Here is a 26,696-nt window from a genome sequence, read left to right as displayed (position 1 = left end):
AGAATTTGTAAGAGACAGACATAATAATAAAATGCTTTAGGTATTGCATACTAAAAAAAAATTGTACATAAGTATGAACTGGTATAAATATGTAGGTAACATTATCGCTAAACAGCGATATCTTCCAGACAACCTTCAGATAGTAGAAGGCAAAAAGGCAAAAATAAAACAAATAATAAAATAAAAATAAAATAAACATATGTACCTACTAAAATATATGAAAAAAAAATACTACATTTATTATTATGTAAATAAGTAATTACCGTCAACCTGGGTGGATAGAAATGGCTAGGGTGTGTAAGGGCAAAGTCGATGTTTAGGTCGAACCATAATACTCTCATTCGATAGGTAATAACAACACTAGAGAAATAAGGATAGACATATGTAAAAAACACTTAGGTTGAAAAGAGATAGCGCTATACGAATAAAGAACACTTCCAAGATGTCGTTGTTTCATTAAACTAGCCTTACATGGCGCTGCGTCAAATTAATTAAAAATAATGGTTTAAAGTTATTAAAAACGTGAAATAATTGTAAATTAATAGACCTCATAGTGAAAGTCATGTAATAAAGTAAAAATAAGTATATAAACGTTAGTAAAAACACGGATGTAGCCGGATTGCGAATCCTACGTTAAAGGAACTAGCTCGCAACACGTTTCGTTGCGGTACCACGTTTCGGTACGCCGGCAAGTTTTCTCTTTTTTCAGCTTTCAGGTCAAAAGTAACTAAAATCATAAATAATGGAAGGAACAGAAGAAGAAGATTTTCAAACTGTTACGGTAGCACAGTTACGGGAAGAATTGACATTACGTTATTTGCCAGTAAGTGGCCTAAAACATGATTTAATCAAAAGAATTATCGACGACAACAAAGCTAAAATACAGGATGGTACAATGGAAGCATTGAAGCAAGAAAAGGTACGTCGTACATCTCAAATTTTGGAAATGGAGTCTATGAGACAGCAAATTCGGGAACTACAAGCAAGTCGAGCACAGGTAGTAAACGAAGGTATGTCCACGGAAGGTACGAATGCGACCTTAACCGAAGTTTTAACTCAATTGGCACAGACTCAAGAAATAATTGCACAAAAAATGTCTCCTACTTTTCAAGTCTTTTCAACCAGTGACACTAGTAACGCTATTCCCCTTTTCGGTGGTAATCGCACTGAAAATGCAACTGAATGGGTTAGGCAAGTAGAACGTATAGCCGCACTAGCTAGTTGGTCAGATAACTTGACAATGGTAAACGCATCCATGCGATTAAGAGGCCCAGCTTATAATTGGAATACTGTTTGTGGAAAAAAAATAGAATCATGGTCAGAATGGAAAAAGCAACTCGTAGATAGGTTTAAAATAAGAATGTCATTTGCCGAATTCATACAATACCAAAGTAAAAGGATACTTCGCTCGAATGAAACCATTACTGAGTACATTTATGTCAAAAATGCGATGCTTGAAAAGTCACCTAGTTTAATTCCAGAGCCCGATCGAGTATCTCTGATACTGGAAGGAATCCAAGACATGCGGTGGTCAACGCCTTTGGCAACGCATTGCTGTAAGAATGTGGAGGAGCTCATCAATCATGCAACAGCAATTGACAACATCAGGAAGGTACAGCGTAAGATGACCGAGCAGCAAGAATCAGTAAGTAAACAAACATTTGACAGATCAAAAAGCAATTTCATACCGAAATATGACCCCAGTGTAGACAAAATTGATGAAGTAACTTGTTTCCGATGCAAAAAGAAAGGCCATGTTTCATACAATTGTGAAATGCAGTCACAGCAATCCAATGTACAGTCACCCAAGGAAAAAGTAGCTACAAAACCATACTCTAATCAATTGAATAACCCAAGCACGTCGACAGGTATTAAAAATAATCAAAATAAAGAAAAACAAGTTAATTGCATACAGTTTGATGAACCAAGTGTAACATTAATACCAATTATACTTAACAGCAACATACAACTGTCAGCACTCCCAGATTCAGGATCGGTGGTAACCATGGTGGATAAGAAGCTACTCCCAAGTGACCTGCAAGTGTACCCATGGCAGAAAGGCTCATACAAGGTAGCAGGGAGCATGATCACACCCGTTGGATGGATTACAGCGAGGTTACAGGTGGGAAAAATTGACTATATTATGCCTCAGATAGCAATCAGTGAAAACTTACCAGTAGATATGATAATAGGAAAAGATTGGCAAAATGCGGTATATGCAAGAATTATACATGAACCAGATGGCAAAGTATGTATCATTACGCCTACGCATACAGAGTATTTTGACAATTTGACACAGGATAATACCTTAACTGCATGTTGTATGAAACCCATAAGCACTAGTAAACAGGAAATTTTAATTACACAAGATGACCAAGAAAAAGTTGCAAATTTAGTTGACAAGTATTCAGATATTTTTAAAAGTGACAAGAATGATATAGGAGAATTTCAGGATGTAGAACTAGAAATAAAGCTAAAACATAACATTCCCATTAAATGTAAACCGTATAGACTGCCACAACCAGAACGAGAATTTCTAAGAAAAACAATAGATGAATGGATTGAGCAAAAGATATGTAGACATTCAGATTCCCCATATGCTGCACCAATGTTTGTTGTAGAACAGCCATTTCATAGTACAACCCTTGTCCCCTTTCAGACCAGTTGTAGATTATTCAAAGACTATAAACCCTATTACAGAAAACAATGTTCAACCTATAGACCGAATGGATGACATAATAAATGTAATATCTCAGTTTGTATACAAATTTAAACTTGACATTTACCATGCATATCACAATATTAGAATTAAAGAGGAAGATATTTATAAGACAGCGGTAATAACACAGGATCATCATGTAGAATTCATGCGAGTCATGTTTGGCATGGTCGGAGGACCATCGATTATGTCAAAAGTAATCAATTTAACATATGGACACTTATATGATCAAGGAGTACGCTTGTATTATGATGACATTTCAGGAGGAGCACATAATATTGAACAATTATTGTCAGTTTTGGAACAGGTATTTATTGCAACACAGAAAAAAAAATTGAAATTAAACAAAGAAAAGTGTGTATTTTTAGCAACAGAACTACCACTATTTGGAAGAATAATTGGGCACAATGAAGAAAAACCAGATCCACAAAGAACAGCTGCAGTGAGTAGATACGAAACTTTGACATCAATTTCTGAAATTCGATCATTTTTAGGTTTCACAAATACATTTAGAAAATACATACAAAATTATGCATCTATTGTAAAACCACTAACAGATATGTTGAAACGAAACGCAAATTTGCCCATAGAAAAAAAACAAGAGTTTAAAAAGAAACAAGTGACTTTGACAGAAACACAACAAAACGCATTTCAATCAGTAAAAACATTAATAACGTCGTCACCAATATTAGCATATTTTCGCCAAGACGCAGAAGAAACCATAGTAGAAACTGACAGCTCATACAGTGGAATAGGATCGTGTTTGCTTCAGGTTCAAAATGGACAGAAAAAAGTGATTGAGTATGCCAGCAGATCATTGAAGGATACAGAAACAAGATATCACATCAATGAACTCGAGGTAACGGCAGTTCATTGGGCTATTACACAAAAATTTAGAGTTTACTTGCTTGGCACAAAGTTTACACTTATCACGGACAGTTACACGACAGCGTACGTTATAAATAAATCAAAAATGAACAGAAAATTCGCCAGATATGTTGTAGATTTAGCTCCATTTGATTTCATACCAGTGCACAGACCCGGCAAACAAAATTGTATCGCAGATCATTTGTCAAGATATCCCTTAGAAGATTTATGTATGATGATAGTCACAAGTAATGAAGAAAAATTAAAACAAGCTCAGAATAAGGACAATTTCATTAAATTAATATGTACAAAATTAAATCAAGACCCCACAACACACCATTTGCAACAAATTAGACAACAATATAAAATAGAAAACGGTATTCTCATACATGTCAATGAACAAGAGCTTTACAATAAAGAGAAAATTGTAGTACCACAAAGTTTAAGATCTTTAATATTAAAGTTAGCACACGATGACAGTGGACACATGGACATGAAATCAACATTGGCACGCATCAAGCAAAAATATTGGTGGAAATCAATGCACAAGGACATTAAAGCTTACACAAATGCCTGCATTGTTTGTGCAAGTACCAATCGAAGAACAAAATTGGCTTATGGATTAATGGGTACAAGACCGATACCACACACACCCATGGAGGTAATATCAGCTGACCATATAGTAGCATTGCCACAGACCACTTCAGGCAACATATACATGTTGGTACATATAGACCATGCTACTAGGTACATAATGGCTAAGCCCACAAGCTCGTTGTCAGCAAGTGATGTCATAGACACAATAGAAAAGGATATTATTTACGTATATGGTCCACCATTGACATACATTTCAGACAAAGCCCCATGTTTTATGAGTCAATCAACTCAACGTTTCTTCACAAAATATGGAATACAACATCTGCCCACAACACCATACACGGCTCAGAGCAACGGATTAATTGAAAGAGCAAATGCCACGATTATTGCAACTCTGACTAAAATGGCATTGGAAAATAGTACAGAGTGGGACAAGTTATTGCCTAATACTTTATTAGCAATAAATACATCAAGACAGAAGACAACAGAATATTCCCCATTTTATTTATTACACGGATATCATCCTAGAATACCACCCAATGAAATTCACATAGGAACTATTCAAGAAAATATGGACCGGACACATCAGTTAGATTTATTATCCGAGGCAAGAACCATAGCAAACAAAAAAATAGAAGAGCAACATTGTAGAAATAAAATCAGATTTGACCTCAGAAAATTAGAACATAACTTCAAGGAAGGTGAATATGTATTATATGCATGGCCCCAACCACAAGATCATAAGTTGACTCCAAAATACAAGGGACCATACAAAATAGTAAAGAAAGTAGGATCAGTATGCTATGAGATACAGAATGTCAGACAACCCACAAAGAAGAAGATAGTCCATGTACAGTTTTTGAAACCCTTAACACCACCTCCCTCTTTAGATTCTTTTTCAGCTTTTTCAGATACACAAAACGATAACCATATTAATAGTGACCAGTACAAGAATGATGACAGCGATGATGTAAACTCCCATAATGACCAGATACCGGAGGATCATCAGACCACGGACGTGACCCATACCCTGGAGTGTGATGGAACCAGTCATACAGGAGGACGAAGACAGTATGTAACCAACAGAGGACGCATCACTGAGAAACCATACAAGTATGATATTTAACCGGATTTGACAATATAAATATATGTATTTCTTTTATATTCCATGATAGTATACAATCTATGTACCTACCTAAGAGTCTTAGATATCAATTTTGTTTTCCAATATATAGTAATTTCAGTAATATTTTGCATAATTAATTTAAAGGTAAACAGTAAAGTAATTACATAATAATTTCTTTTTACCGTAACTCAGTTTAAAGTGTGGAAAAAAAAAAGTAAAGGAATGGAAAGTCAGTTTGCGAAGCGCCAGAATGTGTAAATAAAAAGAATTTGCTATAAATATGTACATATCTAGCTTTAAGTGTATATAGGCGTGTATAGTAGGGTAACGGTTGTAGTATTGTGCGTACAGAGAGGAATAAACAAAAAACAAACAAATTTGTGTATAATGTTATATTGCATGCTTTGTAAATAATTACTTAACTTAATGAGCTTAACCTAATAAACTTAACCTAGTGCCGAATAAAATAAATTTGTAAATAATGACTGAGATGTATTTGTATGATATGATATGTAGTGTAATTTATTTAGATATTAGTGTATATAACGAGTCTAACATAAGACATTAATTCGTTTGGTAAATTGCTGTATATAGGTCGCTTCAAAAAAAAAAAACATTAGATTTAAAAACAAAAAACATTTAAAAAGAAGAAAAGTTACAAAAAAAGATGTGCTGTATATATATATTGCTTATTATAGTTAAAGGTAATATAATTGCTTATAATAATTAAAGGTAAAGGTAAAGAAATAAAAATGTTTGGAAATGTATGAAACAAATTTAATATATAGTAATGATGATTTCAACAAAGAAGTGTAACAATAAAGTAAAATAACATGATTCTCATTTATAAGTTTATAACAGTTGTAATTTCAAATTTGACAATATTAAAGTTTCAGTAAATTTAGTTGTATAATGTTGGTAATGTATAAGTAGTTTCAGCTTCAGGCCCGCCCAAATTAAATGGAAGTAAATTAACTTATGTAATAATAAAATGTTTTTCTAAATTTAAAGTTATAGTTTTGAAATAATGGCATGTAAGGGTAAGATAAATGTGAAATTTAAAATTAAAACAATACAAATATTCTTTTCAATTTAAATTTCAAAGGGCATGTAAGGGCAAAGTCGATGTTTAGGTCGAACCATAATACTCTCATTCGATAGGTAATAACAACACTAGAGAAATAAGGATAGACATATGTAAAAAACACTTAGGTTGAAAAGAGATAGCGCTATACGAATAAAGAACACTTCCAAGATGTCGTTGTTTCATTAAACTAGCCTTACAGGTGTATAGGGACAAAACTTTAAATGTGATTTACCTGTCAATTTCTCCAAAAATACCCACAAAAATTGTATCATTCGATTGAAAATAATAGTAGATTATGTATGATACAATTTGTATTTGTATGATGAATTGTTAAGTAAATCACATTTTAAGTTTTTTTCCTATTCACCCCGGCCATCCCTATTCACCCCGGTTGACGGTACCTAATGATAAAGGAGGCTATAACAACAACAAGGAGTTTTATTTGGAAGAAATGTAGTAGTAAATATAACTATACGTTTCTCATTTGCGGTCAAGTCGTAGATTGTTAACCATGGCATTGAAAGGTACCCATTTGTGATATGAATGATATGATATATTATTATCAGTTAAAGTCCAATGCATGTTCATCCGAGTTGAACACTACTATTTCATTTCGAATACCTACGAGGAAATTAGAATACATGTGTATTATTCAAAACATGACAAAATATAACTTTAGCTGATGAGGTCCTGATCAAGTGAGGAAAAGGATCGTTATTAAGTTAGGTAAATATCCGAATTATTATTTTTACTACAAATCAAAATGGATTTGTATTCTCATTGCTAAACGCTAAAAATATAATTGTATACCGTAAAATGGAGTGAGTAAGGATTGCGAGGAGAGTCGGGTTATGAATGGGGAGAGAAAGGATGACAGGGGGGTGAGATGGTTTTTAAAGGTTACCTAAATAATGTATTCCTATTACAAATGGAGCTTAAGTAATATTCATAAAAAAAAATCGATTCAACAACGTTTCAAAATCACTTTTTATATGAAATCCCATCTCACCCCAACTACGAGGGACTACGGGGTGAGGAGGGATTTTGTGTTTATCGTTAAAGTTATGAAATGGAACTACCTAAAATCATAAAAAGAAACTAAAATACAAACGGACGGAACATTTATTAATTTTTATTAATAAACACAACATTTATTAATAAAAATAAGTTTGCATAAAATGTAAAAATAAAATGTTATCGAGGTTTGAATGTCAGCTTTGTCCCTACTCACCCCATTTTACGGTACTTGCTATTTACTAGGGTTCCTAGTGTCTAAAAGTATCACTTTCAGTCCGCTTCATAGATAAACAATGCAGCTTTCAGAGCATGAGAAAAGAAAAAATCCTTGTTGACAATGGAACTCTGAAAACATTACTTCCAAAACCTAAATTAGCGCCACCTTTGAGCACTTGAAACAAACTTGACGTAGCTATCTTCTCACCTGAAATTGCCTGAAATCACCGACGGGGCAATGTTTTCATCTTACAAAATGTTTATGCCCATTGACAGCGACGAAGCTGCGTCGTACTGATCGTAACCGCTAGGTGTCGTTGTATATCCCCGTGCATAAACGAATCCTAGGACGCCCCAAGGTAATTCCAACAATTTTATATGAGTTCTACTACTTCTACTTTACATTGTATAACCATAGAGTTTGTATAACTAACTTCTTCCTATCATATCCGTGTCACACTTAAGTAAAATCAGGAACATCCACAGGTAAAAAGAAAAAGGTGATGGAGGATGTTGCTGATTTCGCTTACAGATTAGATTTGTTTATTTCAAGATGAAAATTACACTATATAATACACGATGATTTTTAATCGGTGAAGGAGTAGAAAAATATTAATGTCTAGCCCAAATTAAACTTATTAGGCTAGGTCTCACGCAATTATCTCATTGTTTAATTAATTAAAAGTTAAAACATAATTAAATTTGACGGATCTATGACTTTGTTTAATGCATATGACAATGACAATGACAAGTTATTACCTACTCATAAATTATCAATTACCATTAAGTTTGTAAAGAGGCTATATATAACTCATAGATACCGATTAGTAGTGAGTGACAAGGATTTTACGGATTTTAGGATAAAACTGTCCTCAAAATTAAAATTATGATAATAAAAATAGGATTCTTTCCATGTAATTACGACTTCAACGTGATCTACACCAATTACTGAGTTAGAACAAAATGTTCCTCATCACCGATTAAAAATCATCGTGTATTTTCATCTTGCCGTACTATTTATAACTCTAGGAAAACTTGAGGATTCAAAGTTTTTTACGTAAACAGTGTTTATCTTCAACTTATCAATAATAAAACTGTTAAGTATACAATAATAACAATATTTTGTACCTACACTGCTCATTTATTATCTTAGGTCTCGCTTTGCAGAAGTTATGTGTTTGTTAATAACGTTAACAATTGTTCATGAACCGGGATAACTTCAAAATATCAACATTAACCTGCCCGATTCGAACTTTAAGATACGACAATTAATAGATCTAGAAACGATATGGATCAGATGTGTCAGTGTCAAAAGTGACGTTTTTGTTTGAAGAAATGTCACATTATGGCATCGCCATCGGCATATATTGATAAGTAAACTTCTTATACATATAGGTATGTATGTACAAAAAACAAGTCGCAGAATAAACTGACGACTGACAGATGTTGACTGTTCTGGCAAACTGACTGCATCTATACCTATGTAACGGAAAGTTATGTTATTTACTTATTACGGAAATGCGGGCTGTTATTTTATGTATTTCCATTTCTTACGTAGGTGTGGCAATTCGCATTTCGTTTGATAGCGTGTTATACTGATTGCTGCTGCTTTAATTTATTTGTTTAATAATGAAAATTGTCTCAGAACTTTGAAGTCGTGGCAAATGGAAAACGGGGCTGAAATGTTTTACAAACTCATTAACTAATTTAACGCATCCGCTACAACAAAAGAGAAGGATATTAACAAATGGCTTCGCCTTAGGGGGTTAATTTAGAATACAACACAGGCAATAACGTTTATTACATAATTGTAAACCACATTATGAATAACAAGAAAACATAATTTATTCACGTTACAATCTTACATTAAGGGATTGAGAAATTCGTATCAAATAGTTGTAAGTTAGAGAAATAAAGGCAATTAGCTAGAGTAAATGATGATATAGAATTTGGATATTTATGATATTACATAGTTAGAAGCATGTGACTGCGTTGAAGTAACATCGCAGGACCCGGCCGCGGCCGGAGGCGCCCGCCTGCCCTCGCCGCTGAAGGGCGCTCTGGGAACAACATAACGAAAATCAAACCACATGAATATAATTTTAGAGGAACTGGGTTGAGTGAGTAAAAGACTCCGTTGACTGGTAATCTTAGACTAATTTATTCAATCATACCTAAGCGTTTTATACATCCTGTTATCTTTACATTACATCTCTAATCTGCGGCGACACATACAATATCTCAACTGAATCAGCGCGTGCTCTAATCTCTACTAAGCTATCGACACGCGCTGATTATATTTTCCTGACCGCCATAATAATTATACCTAAACAATAGGAGAGGAAAGATGGACAGACTGAGATATCCCATATGACATAAAAACATTATGTTACTTATACGTGCATATTTCGGAACAATGGTTAGCTAGCAGGTACTTTCTCTCAATTTTATTTAAAAGAGAAAATTGCTACTTTAATTGTGAATGAGCATAGTGTGGCGAACTATGCACATACTTACTTCCTTACGCTTAAATATTTGTGAGGTATCACGGTAAAAGGTACCTTATGGCGGCTGGCGCTTACGTCGCATACCGCCGCAATAATATTGGAGCGGCGCAGTGTGAGGGCCTTCCAATAATTATCCTAGACACTCGTTCTGGATCTACTGTAGTCTGGTCAAGACATGACTTACCATGTCGGAGTCGAGGTAGGAAGAAACACGCAGCGGCGCTGCGTGCGGACCGTCGTGGGATTCTGCCGGAGGTTCGTGTAGGGCCTTCTGCAGCGCGATCAGAATTCGGTCCAACACTAATGCCGCTCGCTTCTGCGGTATCACTACCTCCTGGAACAACATGTTTTTATCAGGAAACAATTTAAGTCACATATCCTCGCGCTGCAAACGTAAGTTCGAAAGAGGCGCACTGAGATGTGACTGAGATTAAAATCAAATAAATATCAGGTACATGTCTATATTTTTAATCTGAATGCGCCATCTATGTTCGACCGGCTAGACATTTCTATATGGGTAAAATATGCTTACATTATTTTTTACTGTTTTCGTCACCTAGCCTAGCGGGAAAATGCTGCTACATTCAATGGCGTAGCGCGTAGCACACGTAGCTCGACTTTGCCTTGAATGAATTGAAATGTGAGTAGGCTCGTAGGTGCTATTTCAATTATAAAACTATCAGGATGAAACGTGTGGGACCTAAATTTAATGGAACCAAGCAAAACCAGTTGCATTGCAAATAAGTAGGTAATAGTTTTAAACTTGTACGGGGTTATAAGTAAAAGTCGTTAAATATTTTCAACTATATTTCCACTCCTTTATGGGCAAAATTAAAAAAAGATTATTTTAGTGAAGCTCTACTTTTATGGATGTTAATATCTAAGTAGTTATATAAGTATGTATATCGTCGCCTAATACCCACGTTACAAGCTTTGCTTAGTTTGCGGCTCGGTCGATCTGTGTAAGATTGTCCCCGAGTATTTATAACAAACGCTGAAATATTCAATGACCCAAGTAAAAATATGTATTGTAATAATACAAAGACGTTTAAAATCTTGCAGATTGGAAAATCTTCATGAACAAAGCCACGATCTCTTATGATCACGACCCTCACAGGCCTATTCGGATTTCGAGATAATCACAAGATCTAGAAACGATTTAGAGATCAACTAGATCTATATTAGATATCGACTAGATGTGACACTGGATATCTAAGTCACAGTACACTAAGAACAGTAGTGAATCTAAGGCCGCTCGGCAAGTTATTTACCTACTCTTGCGTTGGCGCTTAGGGTTGTCACTTTTATTTTTAGTTAAATATTATTTGCGTATTATGAGTAACACTAGGTTTCTATTTATATAATATAATGAAATGTTCTAACAATTCATAAATGACGTATAAATAAAACGCTTTTTAAATATTTACATTAGGAAATGGCATTTATTAAAAAAATTATAAATTCAATACAAAAAAAAAGTTCCTCCGGTTTCTGCATGTTCGGAACGCTTTACTGTTAGCGGTTAAAGTAAAGTAAATTCTCATCCTTACGTATAACATTAGTAAAAAGGTTTTAGGGAAGCATGGGCATCGTAAATTCTATGTCTTTTAATTGTTCCTAAATTGACGTGCCGATTTTAATGTTGATGTGGTCCTTTTCAAACGCTTTGCGAAACACCTTCTCCATCCTTCCTATATTCACGACGAAGTCATCGGGTGGGACTATGAGTAATTTCGATCTGTACCATAATTCCTGTAATTAATGTATTGTGAAGAATGACAAGTCCGGGTTTGAGGAGTCGTTATTGTGACACCCAAAGACACTACAATATTTTTTTCCTCTGTTCGAAGTCATGATCAAAAAAATTAAGGCCGGTAAGAGCAGGCAAATGCGAGCGGGCGTGCAGCGTACTCGAATGCGCGCGATCACAATCGCGGTACGGCCCACACTGCCGCTGCCGCCACCCATGGTATAATAATATACTCCGCCTGGTACTCCATTCCGAGATTCGCGTATGACCTAACTGACACGCGCCTACGTCATCATGCTGTTTACAGGTTCTCAAACTTTGAAATGTGGGAGAAACATAGTAAAATAAAACAAATCTAATGTATTAAATTAAACTTTATTTATCTATACAAGACAAACGTTTAAAAAACTAATTCACAGTTACACATTAATTACCAAGCTTACGACGTGAAAAGTTTGGAAAACACTGCGACTGCTGACACTGAGCGAGAAGGAAATAACAATTAACACGCGTTCGACAAGGATGACGGTCAGGGCATGAAGTTATCTAGATCCGAATTGTCAAATGTGCACAGCGCTATCCTGTGTTGCCAGTAGTATAAACAGAATTACCCGAAAGTCTGAAATTTCTTTCGTGAATCGGAAGATATTGCTAACGAGTAATTAAAAATGACGTGTTATTGTAAAATTTAAGCTAAAATACATATAAATGAAAATTATAAAGAAATATTTTAACTTATTAACCATAGGTATAATGTACCCATGTAACATGTTATGTTGAAATAAAGTGGCAATGTTATTGTGACGTAGGCCCGTGTCACTCTGGGAATGGAAGACCATGTTTTATTAGACCATGCCGCCACCGTATTCCCATGGTATAATAATATACTCCGCCTGGTACTCTATTCCGAGATTCGCGTATGACCTAACTGACACGGGCCTACGTCATCATGCTGTTTACAGGTTCTCAAACTTTAAAATGTGGGAGAATTTTAACCAACGGTGAAAATTATTTTAACGGCATTAATATTAAGTTCTTCATGTAGAAACATAGTAAAATAAAACAAATCTAATGTATTAAACTAAACTTTATTTATCTATACAAGACAAACGTTTGAAAAACTAATTCACAGTTACACATTAATTACCAAGCTTACGACGTGAAAAGTTTGGAAAACACTGCGACTGCTGACACTGAGCGAGAAGGAAATAACAATTAACACGCGTTCGACAAGGATGACGGTCAGGGCATGAAGTTATCTAGATCCGAATTGTCAAATGTGTTGTCAGTAATGTAAACAGAATTACCCGAACGTCTGAAATTTCTTTCGTGAATCGGAAGATATTGCTAACGAATAATTAAAAAACCGGCCAAGTGCGAGTCGGACTCGCGTTCCAAGGGTTCCGTATATTACACAATTTTTAACAATCAGTGCCGGATTAAGATATTTTGATGCCCTAAGCATTTCTAGGTGCCCCCTCTCCCTAGGGTCATCAAGATTACATTGATTTTTTGGTAAATTGAGAGAAGTTCATTGCCGCATTACAGCTGAGAATGGAAATCAGTCACATCATTTTATCACGAAAATTTACAGTGCCGCAGCAGTAATGTTGCAACAGAGTACCTAATGCTGTTGCAGTCGCCACCCGAATGTCACCTTTATCATAGCGTAGAAAGTAATAGAAACGCGAGCGAAGCGAGCGCGGAAATTTTTCGATATAAAAACGCAATATGATAGACACTAGACAGTTGTACATTTTTACTTTTAGTATGGAAATCAGTCACATCATTTTATCACGGAAGTTGACAGTACTGCAGCAGTAACGTTGCAACAGAGTAATGTTGCTGCAGTCGCCACCCGAATGTCACCTTTATCATATATCCTTATAAAGTAATTGAAAACGCGAGCGAAGCGAGCGCGAAAATTTTTCGATATAAAAACGCAATTTTAATTTTAGTCCCAACCAGGCGCGAATCCAGGATTTCATACAGAGAAGGGATGGGACAGTTTTTTATCAGCCTAGCTTCACATAGGGCTCGATATTTAAGGGTCTCAGCGAGGTTGTTTTCATGCATAAAATATGCAAGAAAGCAGAGAGCTTGGAATTGAATTGGCGAAGTGTGAGAAAGGCAGTAGGCCCAGCTGCGAAAGAGGAAAGCTTGGATTTGGATCCACGCCCAAGTGTAATTAAGGCAGAAGATCAACTTTGCCGTAAGGCAGAAGGCCTCGCATAAGACCTAACGCCGAACCGCAAAAGAGTGGGTTGAAATCGAATCTATGCATGTAATCACGACTCTTCTACTGCTACCGATTGTTTCCCAAAGAATTACGCGCCATTATTTTTGCAAATTAGCTTTTGGACAGCTAAAAAAATCGTGTGGTAAAAACGATGTGTCTGTCCCTAATTTTAAAATTTGTTCACCTTTTTCAACCTGGCATTTTGGTGCCCTCCCTGAACGTGGTGCCGTAAGCACGTGCTTGTTTTGCTTATTGGTTACAAAGTCTTTATTAATTCAACCATTAAAGTCGACGAGTACAAACAACTTTAAGCTAGCTCTCAATTTAACATTTTTTTTAAACATTATTTTTAATTTGACCTTACAATTACTCGTAAGTAGGTAAGACCGTTAAATATTTAAAATGATTATCTTATCAGAAAATTATCACCAATTACTCTAAGAAAACTACAACTCTAAGTAATCCGGCACTGTTAACAATGTATTTTTTATGTGAAACGTGAGTGAAATCTCTTTAAAAAATCCGTAGGGGTCGGATTAAAAACTGTAATTAAGTCCGACTCACGCTTGACTGTACATTTCTAATAGGTTTTCCTGTCATCTATAGGTATAGACCTATTTTATGTATTTTTTTCAAAATTTTAGACCTAGTAGTTTCGGAGATAAGTGGGGGGGAATGGTCATTTTTTGCCTATTTTCTTGAATAACTTCTAAACTGTTGATTCGAAAATTATAAAAAAAATGTATTTGAAATCCTTACAATAAGCTCTTTCATTTGATATGTAACATGATATAGTTTGAAAATTTTTTTTTTCATTTTTTTCATTTACCCCCCAAAAGTGGCCCCCATGTTTAAAATTCATTTGTTTACGTTACATGTCCGTATTCGGGTCACAAACTTACATATGTGTACCAAATTTCAACTTGATTGGTCCAGTAGTTCCGGAGAAAATCGGCTGTGACAGACGGACAGACAGACAGACAGACAGACAGACAGACGCACGAGTGATCCTATAAGGGTTCCGTTTTTTCCTTTTGAGGTACGGAACCCTAAAAATGACGTGTTATTGTAAAATTTAAGATAAAATACATATAAATGAAAATTATAAAATTATAAAGAAATATTTTAACTTATTAACCATAGGTATAATGTACCCATGTAACATGTTATGTTGAAATAAAGTGGCAATGTTATTGTGACGTAGGCCCGTGTCACTCTGGGAATAGAAGACCATGTTTTATTAGACCATGCGTATTCCCCCGTATATTATGCTAATGTGTGCGTGGCAGCGCGTGCGTACACGGCGCCCGGCGCGCACGCACACATTCAAGCCGCCAGCGCCACATTTCTATGAAGATTCACTACTGTCCTTATACTGTGTCTAAGTCATAACTTGTCGAAATCGTTCAAGAGGACCTCCAGAATCGCGGAAACGTCAAATTTGACATATCTATCTTACAAATATCTTTAAATTATCCATATCGTAACTTGTTGAAGTCTAGTAGAAATCTAATTCATTTTCCGAATCGAGCCGTCAGTCCTGGGCTCCTGGGGAAACGAGGAAGAAGAAGAAGAAGAAATAACAATACCTACTTAATTAGGTATTTGGATCGTAAAACCTACACAAAATGTAACTATTTAACACAGTTATATGTAACTATTTAACACAGTTTCGGCAATTCTGGAAATAAAGGCAATTTCTCACAATTACATTCCTAACACGAATCGAATTCGAAGAAAGCCTTTAACCTAATTTAATGTCAAAACATTCGACGTTGCGTGAAAGGGATGTTTATCATCAATTACTCACAATTCGTACTATGGATATTGACTTTTCTACGCCAACTCATACAACTGTGAGTGAAGCTTTCGATGTTCGGGGATTAGACAACCAATATGACATGTATTCTCGAGCACTAAATTTCAAATTCAAATTCGTTACCCGTTACCTGTTATGCGTGATGGGACTGATGCGGCATTTTCACCCGACAGTGCGATAGCAAACCTCGGTCACTAACATGGGCGGAAAACATTTGTACAGCGTATGTTTGTACTACTTTTTAAGCATCATTGATTATAGGTACATTGATTGTAAAAGAAAAGGGGGCAACGTTTTTGTTCGACCGCTCGTGCTAGCCAAGCAAGACTACCAAAATTCTTAAAGTGGAATATTGAGCATTGCGTGGGTTTCAACTTTTCAAGGCACGATGGTGACATCCCTTAGCCATCATCAGTCACTCCGCGCTACCACGCCAAGTCGTAGACAACGTTTACGGCTCGGCCACGAAATTACGCGAGTCGCGAGTGTCGCGACGGCGGCAGCGACAACCATAGGTGGGAACGAAAGGTCCGATCGTTGTGTCTCACTCCAACCTACGGTTATCGCTGCCGCCGTCGCAAAATAAATATAAAATAAATAAATTAAGATAAGATAAAAATTTAATAAAATTAATAAATAAAATTAATAAATAAAAATTAATTAAATAAAATAAGATTTTTTTTGCTTCTGCCAAACTGCAGGACAGTTTGTTGATATTTGTTGTTTGTTGAGTTTGTTGAGTTTGTTTGTTTGTTTGTTGAGTTTGTTTGTTGCAAGTCGTTGAATGTCGTGGCCGAGCCGTTACACGTGAAGTTACCTCTGGATTCTCGTAGAGAGGCGCAGGCGCTGCTTCGATGACCGAGCACGCCAGCGCTAGCAGCAGCAACGCCACGCTCATCATCGCTGGCACATCACACTCTCCTGCACAAGACAACACAACAAGTTCAAGTCTCTTACAATTTTAGCACTTAAAGGATCATTCACGTTAAAATGGTCCAGGTTCAGGATGTGGCTTCCGACATTTCTTTTTCTATGACAGGTGATCGGTGATCACGTGATGCTTTCATAGAAAACTGAAGTATCGGGTGTCCCGGCCTGGGACCGGACCGTTGTAGGCGTTGTAGCGTGGGTCATCCTTAACAAAGTGCCTCGTGAAAGTGACTTCTGCGCTTGCCGTGGCATATTATAATTAAGTATGGAGGCATTATTTAATACATTATATAGACCATTTTTTATTGGATGTTATAAATAATAATATAATGTATAAATATGGAAATGTCCAGCGTCGTTAATTAAAAGGTTACGGAAGTTTTCTTAATATGAGGCTTATTCTGATTCTAATAACTGGTTATGAATTTGATCTAGGTTTGTTATGGATAAGATCTGTCAGCTGTCAACAATGACATTTCTTTATTTTCTCCATTTTCGCGTAGCAGAACAGAATCTGGTAGCTGCTGATACCTATCTTTGGTACTCGTATTGTTTTAATTAAAATTCATCAGAATAGTAAATTATTTAAAGATTGGGCTCAGTTGTTATGAATAATAACTAAATAAATATTTACTATTCAACCAAGAACCTAATTTTGTTGTATTAAAATAATTCTCTCTTTAAGTGAATAGACTGCGTGGGAAAATATAAGAACATGATAGAATGATAGATGTACGTCCCTCGTTATAATATGGGTCACGAAAATTGAGCTCAAATAACACGGAGTTTAATGCTTTATTGATAGCTAGATGACAAGCTACTCACATTCTTTGCGAAGGATAACACGCTTTAAGGCCGTTAACGCCGAGAAAATGTGTATAGTCTGCAGAGAAAAGTGACCCCCCCTGCATAGAAGTTTACATTTACATGTACCTATGTTTATACTTCGGGCATAGGTACTAAAAATACCTACTAGTATTATCTCAAAAACTATATATGCAAGCCACTATATCCGCCACTGAAGAGCTTGGTCACTTTTCGTTAGTATTTAAGTATGAGATATATTTCAGTTAATAATTTATAAATAGTATCTTTAAGTATAAGTATAAGTACCTATGTATATCGTCGCCTACTCGCCTAGCACCCATATTACAAGCTTTGCTTAGTTTGGGGCTAGGTTGATCTGTGTAAGATGTCCCCTGATATTTATTTAACTACTTTAAAAACACAAATCAAAATATTTAACATAACAATTATATTTGTTCCTAAAGTTGCAGATATATGCAACATTTTGTTTTATAATCGATTTTCTTAACTCTTTTTGAACATGCGTACAAATTTTCTTTAAGATGGGAATAACCTTTTCTCTGAAAATTTGGGTCCTCAGTGATTTTGTATGGCGGTTGTGGGATATTTATTTCATATTCATATTGTATACTTCCGGGTTTAGTAGTAGGTAGAATGTAGTAGCCGGGGTAGTTTGTAGAATGTTTGCATAGTAGGTAGTTATCTACCCAAATATAGTAAATTAGAATTAAATAAAAAAACAGGCCATTATAGTTTAATGTAGGTACCTATTTGCGTAACCGTATCTTTACTTATGGTACCGTATCTTTACTTACGGCTTATTAGCTAGTCACGTGATGTAGTAATTTTTTACGTTTAGAATTTGTCAATGTATAGTCGGTCAAAAAATTACCCTTCGCGTCTACACTTTTTAAATTAGCCGCTTTTTTCTACTGACGGAAATGGCTTGACAGTCTATACTAAAAAAAATTACACTGTCAACGCTTTATAACACATTCATTGCCACTAACTGCCGTATTCGAACTCCAAGATATTCACAAGAGACGACACGTACTAGATCCATTCTAGATACGTTATAGTTTAGATATCAACTAGTTCTCTTTTGAAGCGCAATTCGGGCAACCAATGTCACTTTTATGTCAGATAGAGTAAGATATCTATTAGATGTGAATTGGATCTCTAAGTCATATCCTGTGGAAATCGTTCAAGAGTATCTGCAGAATCGCGCAAATGTCAAATTTGACAGGTTAGATCTTAAACATATCGTTATCGTATCTTGGTGTTGTCTAAAAGATATCTAATAGATGTCTATTTCAAAATCCGAATCGGGCCGTAAGTGCTACGGGTTACGCTAGTAGCGCATAGCCACGGATTCGCCGTATGTAGCGCGTAGTCGCTACGAACAATGTACCCGACAGTCGGGTTCTTGGCCCTGAATGCGTCATTAAAAAATAATCGGAGCACTAACGCTGAGGAGCACAACCACTTAAAACGTTTTAGAAAAATATAAAACTGAAAATTTAGGACGAAGACCCGGTTTATACTGTGTAAATACAGTTACTCAAGAGTTTAAGTATGAGTTATTTACAAAAATGTGATTTATTAATAATACAACGAATGCCTACACATCTGCGCACATTTTTAACTCCGGCTATTTTTTTTACTTGTCCACCAGCCACTTAAAGGATCATTCACGTTAAAATGGTCCAGGTTCAGGATGTGGCTTCCGACAAATATAGTAAATTAGAATTAATTTTATTTAAAACAGGCCATTATAGTTTAATGTAGGTACCTATTTGCGTAACCGTATCTTTACTTATGGTACGACTTATGGTACCGTATCTTTACTTACGGCTTATTCTAGCTAGTCACGTGATGTAGTAATTTCTTACGTTTAGAATTTGTCAATGTATAGTCGGTCAAAAAATTACCCTTCGCGTCTACACTTTTTAAATTAGCCGCTTTTTTCTACTGACGGAAATGGCTTGACAGTCTATACTAAAAAAAATTACACTGTCAACGCTTTATAACACATTCATTGCCACTAACTGCCGTATTCGAACTTCAAGATATTCACAAGAGACGACACGTACTAGATCCATTCTAGATACGTTATAGTTTAGATATCAACTAGTTCTCTTTTGAAGCGCAATTCGGGCAACCAATGTCACTTTTATGTCAGATAGAGTAAGATATCTATTAGATGTGAATTGGATCTCTAAGTCATATCCTGTGGAAATCGTTCAAGAGTATCTGCAGAATCGCGCAAATGTCAAATTTGACAGGTTAGATCTTAAACATATCGTTATCGTATCTTGGTGTTGTCTAAAAGATATCTAATAGATGTCTATTTCAAAATCCGAATCGGGCCGTAAGTGCTACGGGTTACGCTAGTAGCGCATAGCCACGGATTCGCCGTATGTAGCGCGTAGTCGCTACGAACAATGTACCCGACAGTCGGGTTCTTGGCCCTGAATGCGTCATTAAAAAATAATCGGAGCACTAACGCTGAGGAGCACAACCACTTAAAACGTTTTAGAAAAATATAAAACTGAAAATTTAGGACGAAGACCCGGTTTATACTGTGTAAATACAGTTACTCAAGAGTTGAAGTATGAGTTATTTACAAAAATGTGATTTATTAATAATACAACGAATGCCTACACATCTGCGCACATTTTTAACTCCGGCTATTTTTTTACTTGTCCCGTAAACGCACTTTACCTGCCAGGTAGAAAATAAAGGCCACGCAACAAGTGCATCTCTACTAGTTCACGATAATCGGCTGTATTTCCGTCTAATCTATTTAATAGTTTTATTTCCACTCAAATACAATTATTAACTTAATCAAGTATAACCATATAAATAAAGTTTTCATGATTCAAGTAATAAAATAACAAATTTAACAATGTTAACTGGATGTTTTTGAATTTATTGTCCTTAGTAGGTACTCCTGTTTTACATTTTTTCATGCATAATACCTACTCTCACAGATATATAATTATATACAGTGTGTAAGTCTAATACGGGCGAATCTCTTAACGGTGGTTAGTATAGGACAAAGTAAAGGTAATTAGATAACATTTACTTAAAGTTGCAACAATAATTTTGTCCATACAAAATAATTCAGCCCGCAATGTAATGCAAACACGCTCACGTTAAACGCTCGTTGACAGTTACTTTCAAAAACTCCTATTGCGTATGTAATGTCATTAACTGTCATGAGTGGGTAAATAATAAATAAGTATGATGTTTTTTATCTGACGAAATGACTACCTAGTTTAAAATCAAATTACATAAAAAAATCTTATTAAAGCAATCATTTATTTTAATAACGTCCCATTGAAATTACAACTGAAATGTACTGAAGTTGCTGAAATACTTCTAAAGAAAACCAACTAAAAAGCAAACTAAAAAACACAATTTACAACAATACAAATTCTGAGAAACCTGAGTTTATTTTGCCGGTTTCGCCGCAAATACCTATTCTCGATGTGCCTTCCTTGTATTTCAGAACAGGTTTCGCAACGACGTTTGATTGACTCCATAAAATAACAACTCGTATTAAATCGTCTTCCTGCATCCCTTGTACTACTTTCAGGATTAAGTGCAAAATGGCGAAGGATTCGGTCTTGCAATGGAACTGGAAGCTCATCATGAATAGCTGCTCCCTCCACCCTTCCAGTTACGGGCAATCCTTCGCGAGCTCGCTGTATCGCGTTTACAATTACTCGAGCGTTTCTTGGTACAACCCGATGAGGGAATCGCTCTCTGTACACAGCTAGCGCTCGATGACCATTTTGTAGTGTTTCACCGTAAATTAAAATCATGTCCATTAATTCAGGAGCAGTAAAAGTTGTTAAACGAGGCATTTTTATAACATACGATTACTTTTGAATCGAAAGACTGACATTGTCAAATCAGAGTTGAAATAAAATAAGAAACTTGCAATTCCACCAAAGAGTTTGCAACGTTTTCACACAATGTACCAAGTTTTGTGGTGTTTAGACGGTTTAGTTAATTCTCGAAATAATTTTGGTAATAACTGTACAACTATTAGGCGGGCCGTATGCTTATTTTCCGCCATCCTGGTATAAAAAATCAGGTAAATTAAATACGAAATGAATACACAATAATCACTTATGAGATACTGATATTAAATTAATTTTCAAAAAAGGTGTGCTATCAAAGGTGCTTGTCTATTGCTCAGATTAGAAATAATCACGTCAAGTGATGTTATCGTGACTGATTAAAATGAAGTCAGTTTCTTGTTGATAAACATGATAAATAAATAAGATTTAATATCTTTTAACACGCCTAGTAGTACTTTAATCTACCAAAATAACTACAAAACATTAAACGCAGTGTAATGCTAACATGTATTGTGAATGTTCCTCCAGATAGGTAAGTTTGTAAATGCTATTGTTGTATTGCTAATGAACATTTGACATTTCGGTACCGCAACCATGTTTACAGTACATTGCTGCTGAGAAATTTAAAAAAAAATAATTATGGGCTCGTAATGAACTGCAAATTAAAAAAACCTTTTACTTCATGATTACACTAATGAATACTATGTCCGATTTAATTTATCGCCCGTATTAGACTTACACACTGTATAATAAAAAATAAATTATAATAGGCAACTAATGGTACTAAACAAATAAATAATTTAACAGGACATCGAACTAAATAATTTTGTATAACCAAAAAAATATTAGGTACTTACGGTAGTTCATATTTTTAGAAGAAACTAAAAAACAAAGTATTGTCAAGCTAAACTATGAATATACTTTTGAAACGTGTACGTACGTTCTACGATACGTACCCGTACGTTAACGGCGCGTGTAAGCTCGACAGACTATTTGGGCGGAGCGCAGCGCCCAAGCCTTTATAAGGGCGGGCGGGCTTACGCTAGCTAGTGCTCGCTCGCGGATCCGGCTGCCTCATAATTAACTTTAAAGCGGGTCTTGTTGCAATTAACTCAGAAATTGTACAACACTCACAAAAATAATTTTGAAAATGTGTAAAACTTACATTATTTTATATGAGATCTGAGATTTATGTACACGGGATAAGAGCTATTTAAGTTGATCTCAAATTAAACGTCAACATTGTATTAACCTTGGAATTCATCCCTAAACTCATCTCACCCTCCCTAACTCCTATCTAACTACTTTACTGAAAGCATTTTGAAACAACATTAATTGTCGACCTATTTACTACAAGTCATATAAATATTGTGATGAAGGCGGTTAAAAAGGATAAAACAATAATGAATGACATTTAACAATCTAAAATTAACTTGTTTTATTCAGTAGGTAGAGTTTTTTGTAAACAGTGACAAATTAATTTATACTTGATTTTTCGTAAAGGGGAAAAACCTGGGTCATCCTAAAAAAATAAACTTTCAAATTAAATGAGTAAATGACAAATTATATATAAAAAGTGACATAAATCCTAAGGTGAAGTGGGCAGGTTCTATTATGTAGTATTTTCCATGTGATTTTCTATGAAACGTGGGCCCAAATGATAACCCGATCAACTTTAGTTAACCATAAAGAGATTCCGGTGATCATACGTTTTCGGTTCCGTACTACCTCAAAAGGAAAAAATATACCTTTGATAGGATTTATCTTGGTTCTTTTGTCTGTCAATGTCCGTTTTCAAGAACACCGGATTAAAATTTACTTTTTAGATACGCTTGTTATTCCTTAAGAGGCACTCGAATCGAACCCACTGATGCCAAAAAAGCCGCTCCCATACAATCGAAGTTACTCTCTCATTTTAAAACGACAAGTAAATAAGTAGCAATGCCTTATAGCTGAAGTAAAGGGAAAATATGAAAACGGAAAATTTTGCAAAACTTTTCCGTACATCCGACGAGACGCACGATAATTACATATCATCATTCAAATATTATACCTACTGATTTCAGAGTACGGTCAAATAGGCATGTAGGGTAGAGTAGAGCCCCGGTTGGGCCCGTTGTGGCCACTGGCCCGGTTTTGGCCTATAGTTTCGATAAACGTTTGTATAAACAATATAAAATACATTTATTCGTTATACATATACTTATCATTACAGACTCTATTCGTAAAAAACTCCTAGTACAATTAGGTAGAGTTAGACCAAGAAAAGTCTGCAAAGATTTTGATAGCACACGCAGTGCAAGTGTTATTTTAAACTTCAAACTTCTATGAAATTATGACGTGTAAATAACACTTGCACTGCGCATGCTATCAAAATCGTTACAGACTTTTCTTGGTCTAACACGATTATTTGCGGAATGACACAAATTTTAAATACAGTGAAACCTGGTTAATTGGCACCTGGATAAATGGAAAACCTCAATAATTGCAACCCAAAGTCCGGTCCCGGTCCCTTGAGACCAAAAGGCCTCTATAATTGAAATTTTGGAACCTCTATAATTGCAATTTAGATTTTAGGGCTTTTCGTAATTTTGCCTCTGTAATTGACCACATCGCAACTAAGACCTCTATAATTGACACTGTGCTAAAAAAATCCGTTATTTTTACTCTTCTTTTTACCTCTATTATTGAAACGAGTTATACTTATTACCTCTGTAATTGAAATAATGTAGTTGTAGACAGCAGAAGCAATATTTTAATAGCAATGATCATTTTATTTATATCTTCATCCAGAATTCAATTTATTTATTGGGTATGTATCACAGCTTGTAGTAGGTGAAATAGTTTTGATTAAATCAAAAACAAAGTATGCTTTTTACATTCTAATAAAACTTTCTTGTACAATTCAAGGGATTTTTTTAAACCCAAATGATTAATAAGAAAATAAAGTAGCAATTAATGTAGTGTATAAGTGCAAGTATAGACAGAAGCTACATAATAGACCACAAACCCAGAACGTAAGCGTGTAAATCTACTTTCAATGGTTATTTGCACCTCCATAAAAGAAATTTGTCAGAACGCAACCTCTATTAATGGAAACCTCTATAATTGACACAACGATTTTTTGAACCTCGTTAATTGACACGACCTACTTAAATGAAAAACCTGGTTAATTGACAAAAAATGGCCGGTCCCTTGAGATTGCAATTATCCAGGTTCCACTGTATTTACAAATACTTAATACTGCATGTTTCAGATCGTGTTGAATAAAGTTTTCGATTCGATAACAAGAACTATTCGATTTTAACTGAAAGTGGTAGGACGTTAACAAATAAATTCATTAGCTCTGTCAATTTACCGTGTAACGAGGGTCAATCCTTCCGGGAAAAGTAATTTTGATACGAGAACTGAGCTTATAATGTATCTGCTGTTTGTTACGGTTCATCAAGCACTTAGAGTGGTTTAAACTTTATACTGTAGGTAGGTAGTTTATAAATTGTACCTATTATATCAATGCCCAAGTAAGTAAGGTACGAGATTTATGTTCCTATTGTGTACAATACCTACTCATTATTTTATCCTCCTCATAAAATTCTTAAACGGCGTTTATGTTTAAAATATGTACTTTATTGAGCCAAACGTTCGCTCGTTGATGTCTTGTTGAATTTTTTTAAGTCCGCGGATATACATGATTGCTCAAATTAAAGTCATTACCTATACTATTTACTTCACTAAAGTCAACACTAAGTAGTGTGCCGACTACTTGTAGTACTACAGTACGGTTACCATCAGTTTCTCACTGACATAAACGCCGTCGAGAACGTAATTTACTTTCTATACATCCCGTTTGCACTAATATGCGAGTGCGAGCGAGATGTATAGAAAGTAAATTACGTTCTCGACGGCGTTTACGTCAGTGACAAAGTGATGGTAACCGTACAGTATACAATTAACTCATTAATAGTCGTGCGTTCTCTACATATATACGACCTAAATAAAAATCTTTGGAAAGTAATGTTATACTTATGTATACATTATTCTCGATCTATCTACTGCTGCTACGCGAACATTATGTTAGGAGTATGTATGAAATAACTTATTTATAACTATACATAGTAAATGTTAATGTATAAGAAATGGATTACTTTTCTGACAATATGTCATTTAAGATCTGTTAAACATACAATCACCTTTTTAAATCGATCCAAAATGCCGCCTCCTACGAACTCCTATTGGTACCTACTGCCGTATTCGAACTTCAAGATATTCACAAGAGACGACACGTACTAGATCCATTCTAGATACGTTATAGTTTAGATATCAACTAGTTCTCTTTTGCAGCGCAAGTCACATCTAGTCGATATCTAATGTAGATCTAGTTGATCTCTAAATCGTCTCAAGATCTTGTGATTATCTCGAAATCCGAATAGGCCTGTAAGTCATATCCTGTGGAAATCTTTCAACAGTATCTCCAGATTCGCGCAAATGTCAAATTTGACAGGTTAGATCTTAAACATATCGTTATCGTATCTTGGTGATGTCTAAAAGATATCTAATAGGTAGATGTCTATTTCAAAATCCGAATCGGGCCCCTAGTCTCTTATTGTGCTCATAACGGATGGCATTATAATGGCCACACGCGGCCGTGGGTACTCTGTATATCCACTATGAATTACGAGCGTGGCGAATGACCACTTAAATAAGGATTATACTAAATTAAATGATATCAAATGAAGGAACGACGAGGAAGACGAATGTGTTATTTGGAAAATCGCATTGTATTTTAACTAATGAATTAAGTACCTTCCTACCTATATAAAAGGATACTAATTAACGTATAGGTACATAGGTAGGTATGACATCGTTTAATTCGTGTAGCACTTGTAGAAAGCAAATAAGTAGAGATTTTTAGTATATGCCTTAAATGTTGGTTGTATGAATGACCGTACCTACCTTATTGTATCCTTAATTAATTCGAATATATTATGTTGAGATATTAATGAGATTTCCAAAAAAACTTACTTTCTTTTTAATACGACGTAAGTGCCGCAAAGATAAGCTTTTACTGGCTTTTTGTATTGTATGAAGGGAAGTATGGAACCAATCCAATTTTTTGGTTCTTTTAAAGTTTTAACTACGTAGG

General features: G+C 35.2%; 1 protein-coding gene and 1 long non-coding RNA gene across 2 annotated transcripts; one reads left to right on the top strand and one right to left on the bottom strand.

Annotated features, from left to right (window-relative positions):
- The first annotated feature begins 445 nt into the window (after positions 1-445).
- LOC134796004 (uncharacterized) lies at positions 446-5,938 on the top strand. Its single transcript, XR_010144891.1, has 2 exons — positions 446-1,645; positions 1,960-5,938. It is a non-coding gene; the product is annotated as an uncharacterized LOC134796004 (long non-coding RNA).
- A 3,475-nt stretch (positions 5,939-9,413) lies between these two features.
- Positions 9,414-22,504, bottom strand: LOC134796564 (uncharacterized). Its single transcript, XM_063768745.1, has 4 exons — positions 22,411-22,504; positions 16,762-16,865; positions 10,321-10,470; positions 9,414-9,689 (listed from the first exon to the last, which is right to left on the bottom strand). Exons 1-4 carry the CDS (start codon positions 22,418-22,420, stop codon positions 9,603-9,605), a joined length of 351 nt encoding a protein of 116 aa, XP_063624815.1. The 5' UTR covers positions 22,421-22,504; the 3' UTR covers positions 9,414-9,602.
- Between the last annotated feature and the right edge of the window lie 4,192 nt (positions 22,505-26,696).

Source organism: Cydia splendana, chromosome 13, assembly GCF_910591565.1.
Source record: "Cydia splendana chromosome 13, ilCydSple1.2, whole genome shotgun sequence".
Lineage (NCBI taxonomy): Eukaryota > Metazoa > Arthropoda > Insecta > Lepidoptera > Tortricidae > Cydia > Cydia splendana.
The sequence above is the reverse complement of the archived record's forward strand: the minus strand, read 5'-3'. Positions and strand labels throughout refer to the sequence as shown.

Excerpts from the sequence above, each read along its gene's own strand:
- LOC134796564 (XM_063768745.1), bottom strand. Across the intron at positions 10,471-16,761 it reads CTCTCTACGAGAATCCAGAG|GAGGTAGTGATACCGCAGAA; the intron begins GTAACTTCACGT and ends ATGTTGTTCCAG. Across the intron at positions 9,690-10,320 it reads CCTACCTCGACTCCGACATG|AGCGCCCTTCAGCGGCGAGG; the intron begins GTAAGTCATGTC and ends TGTTGTTCCCAG.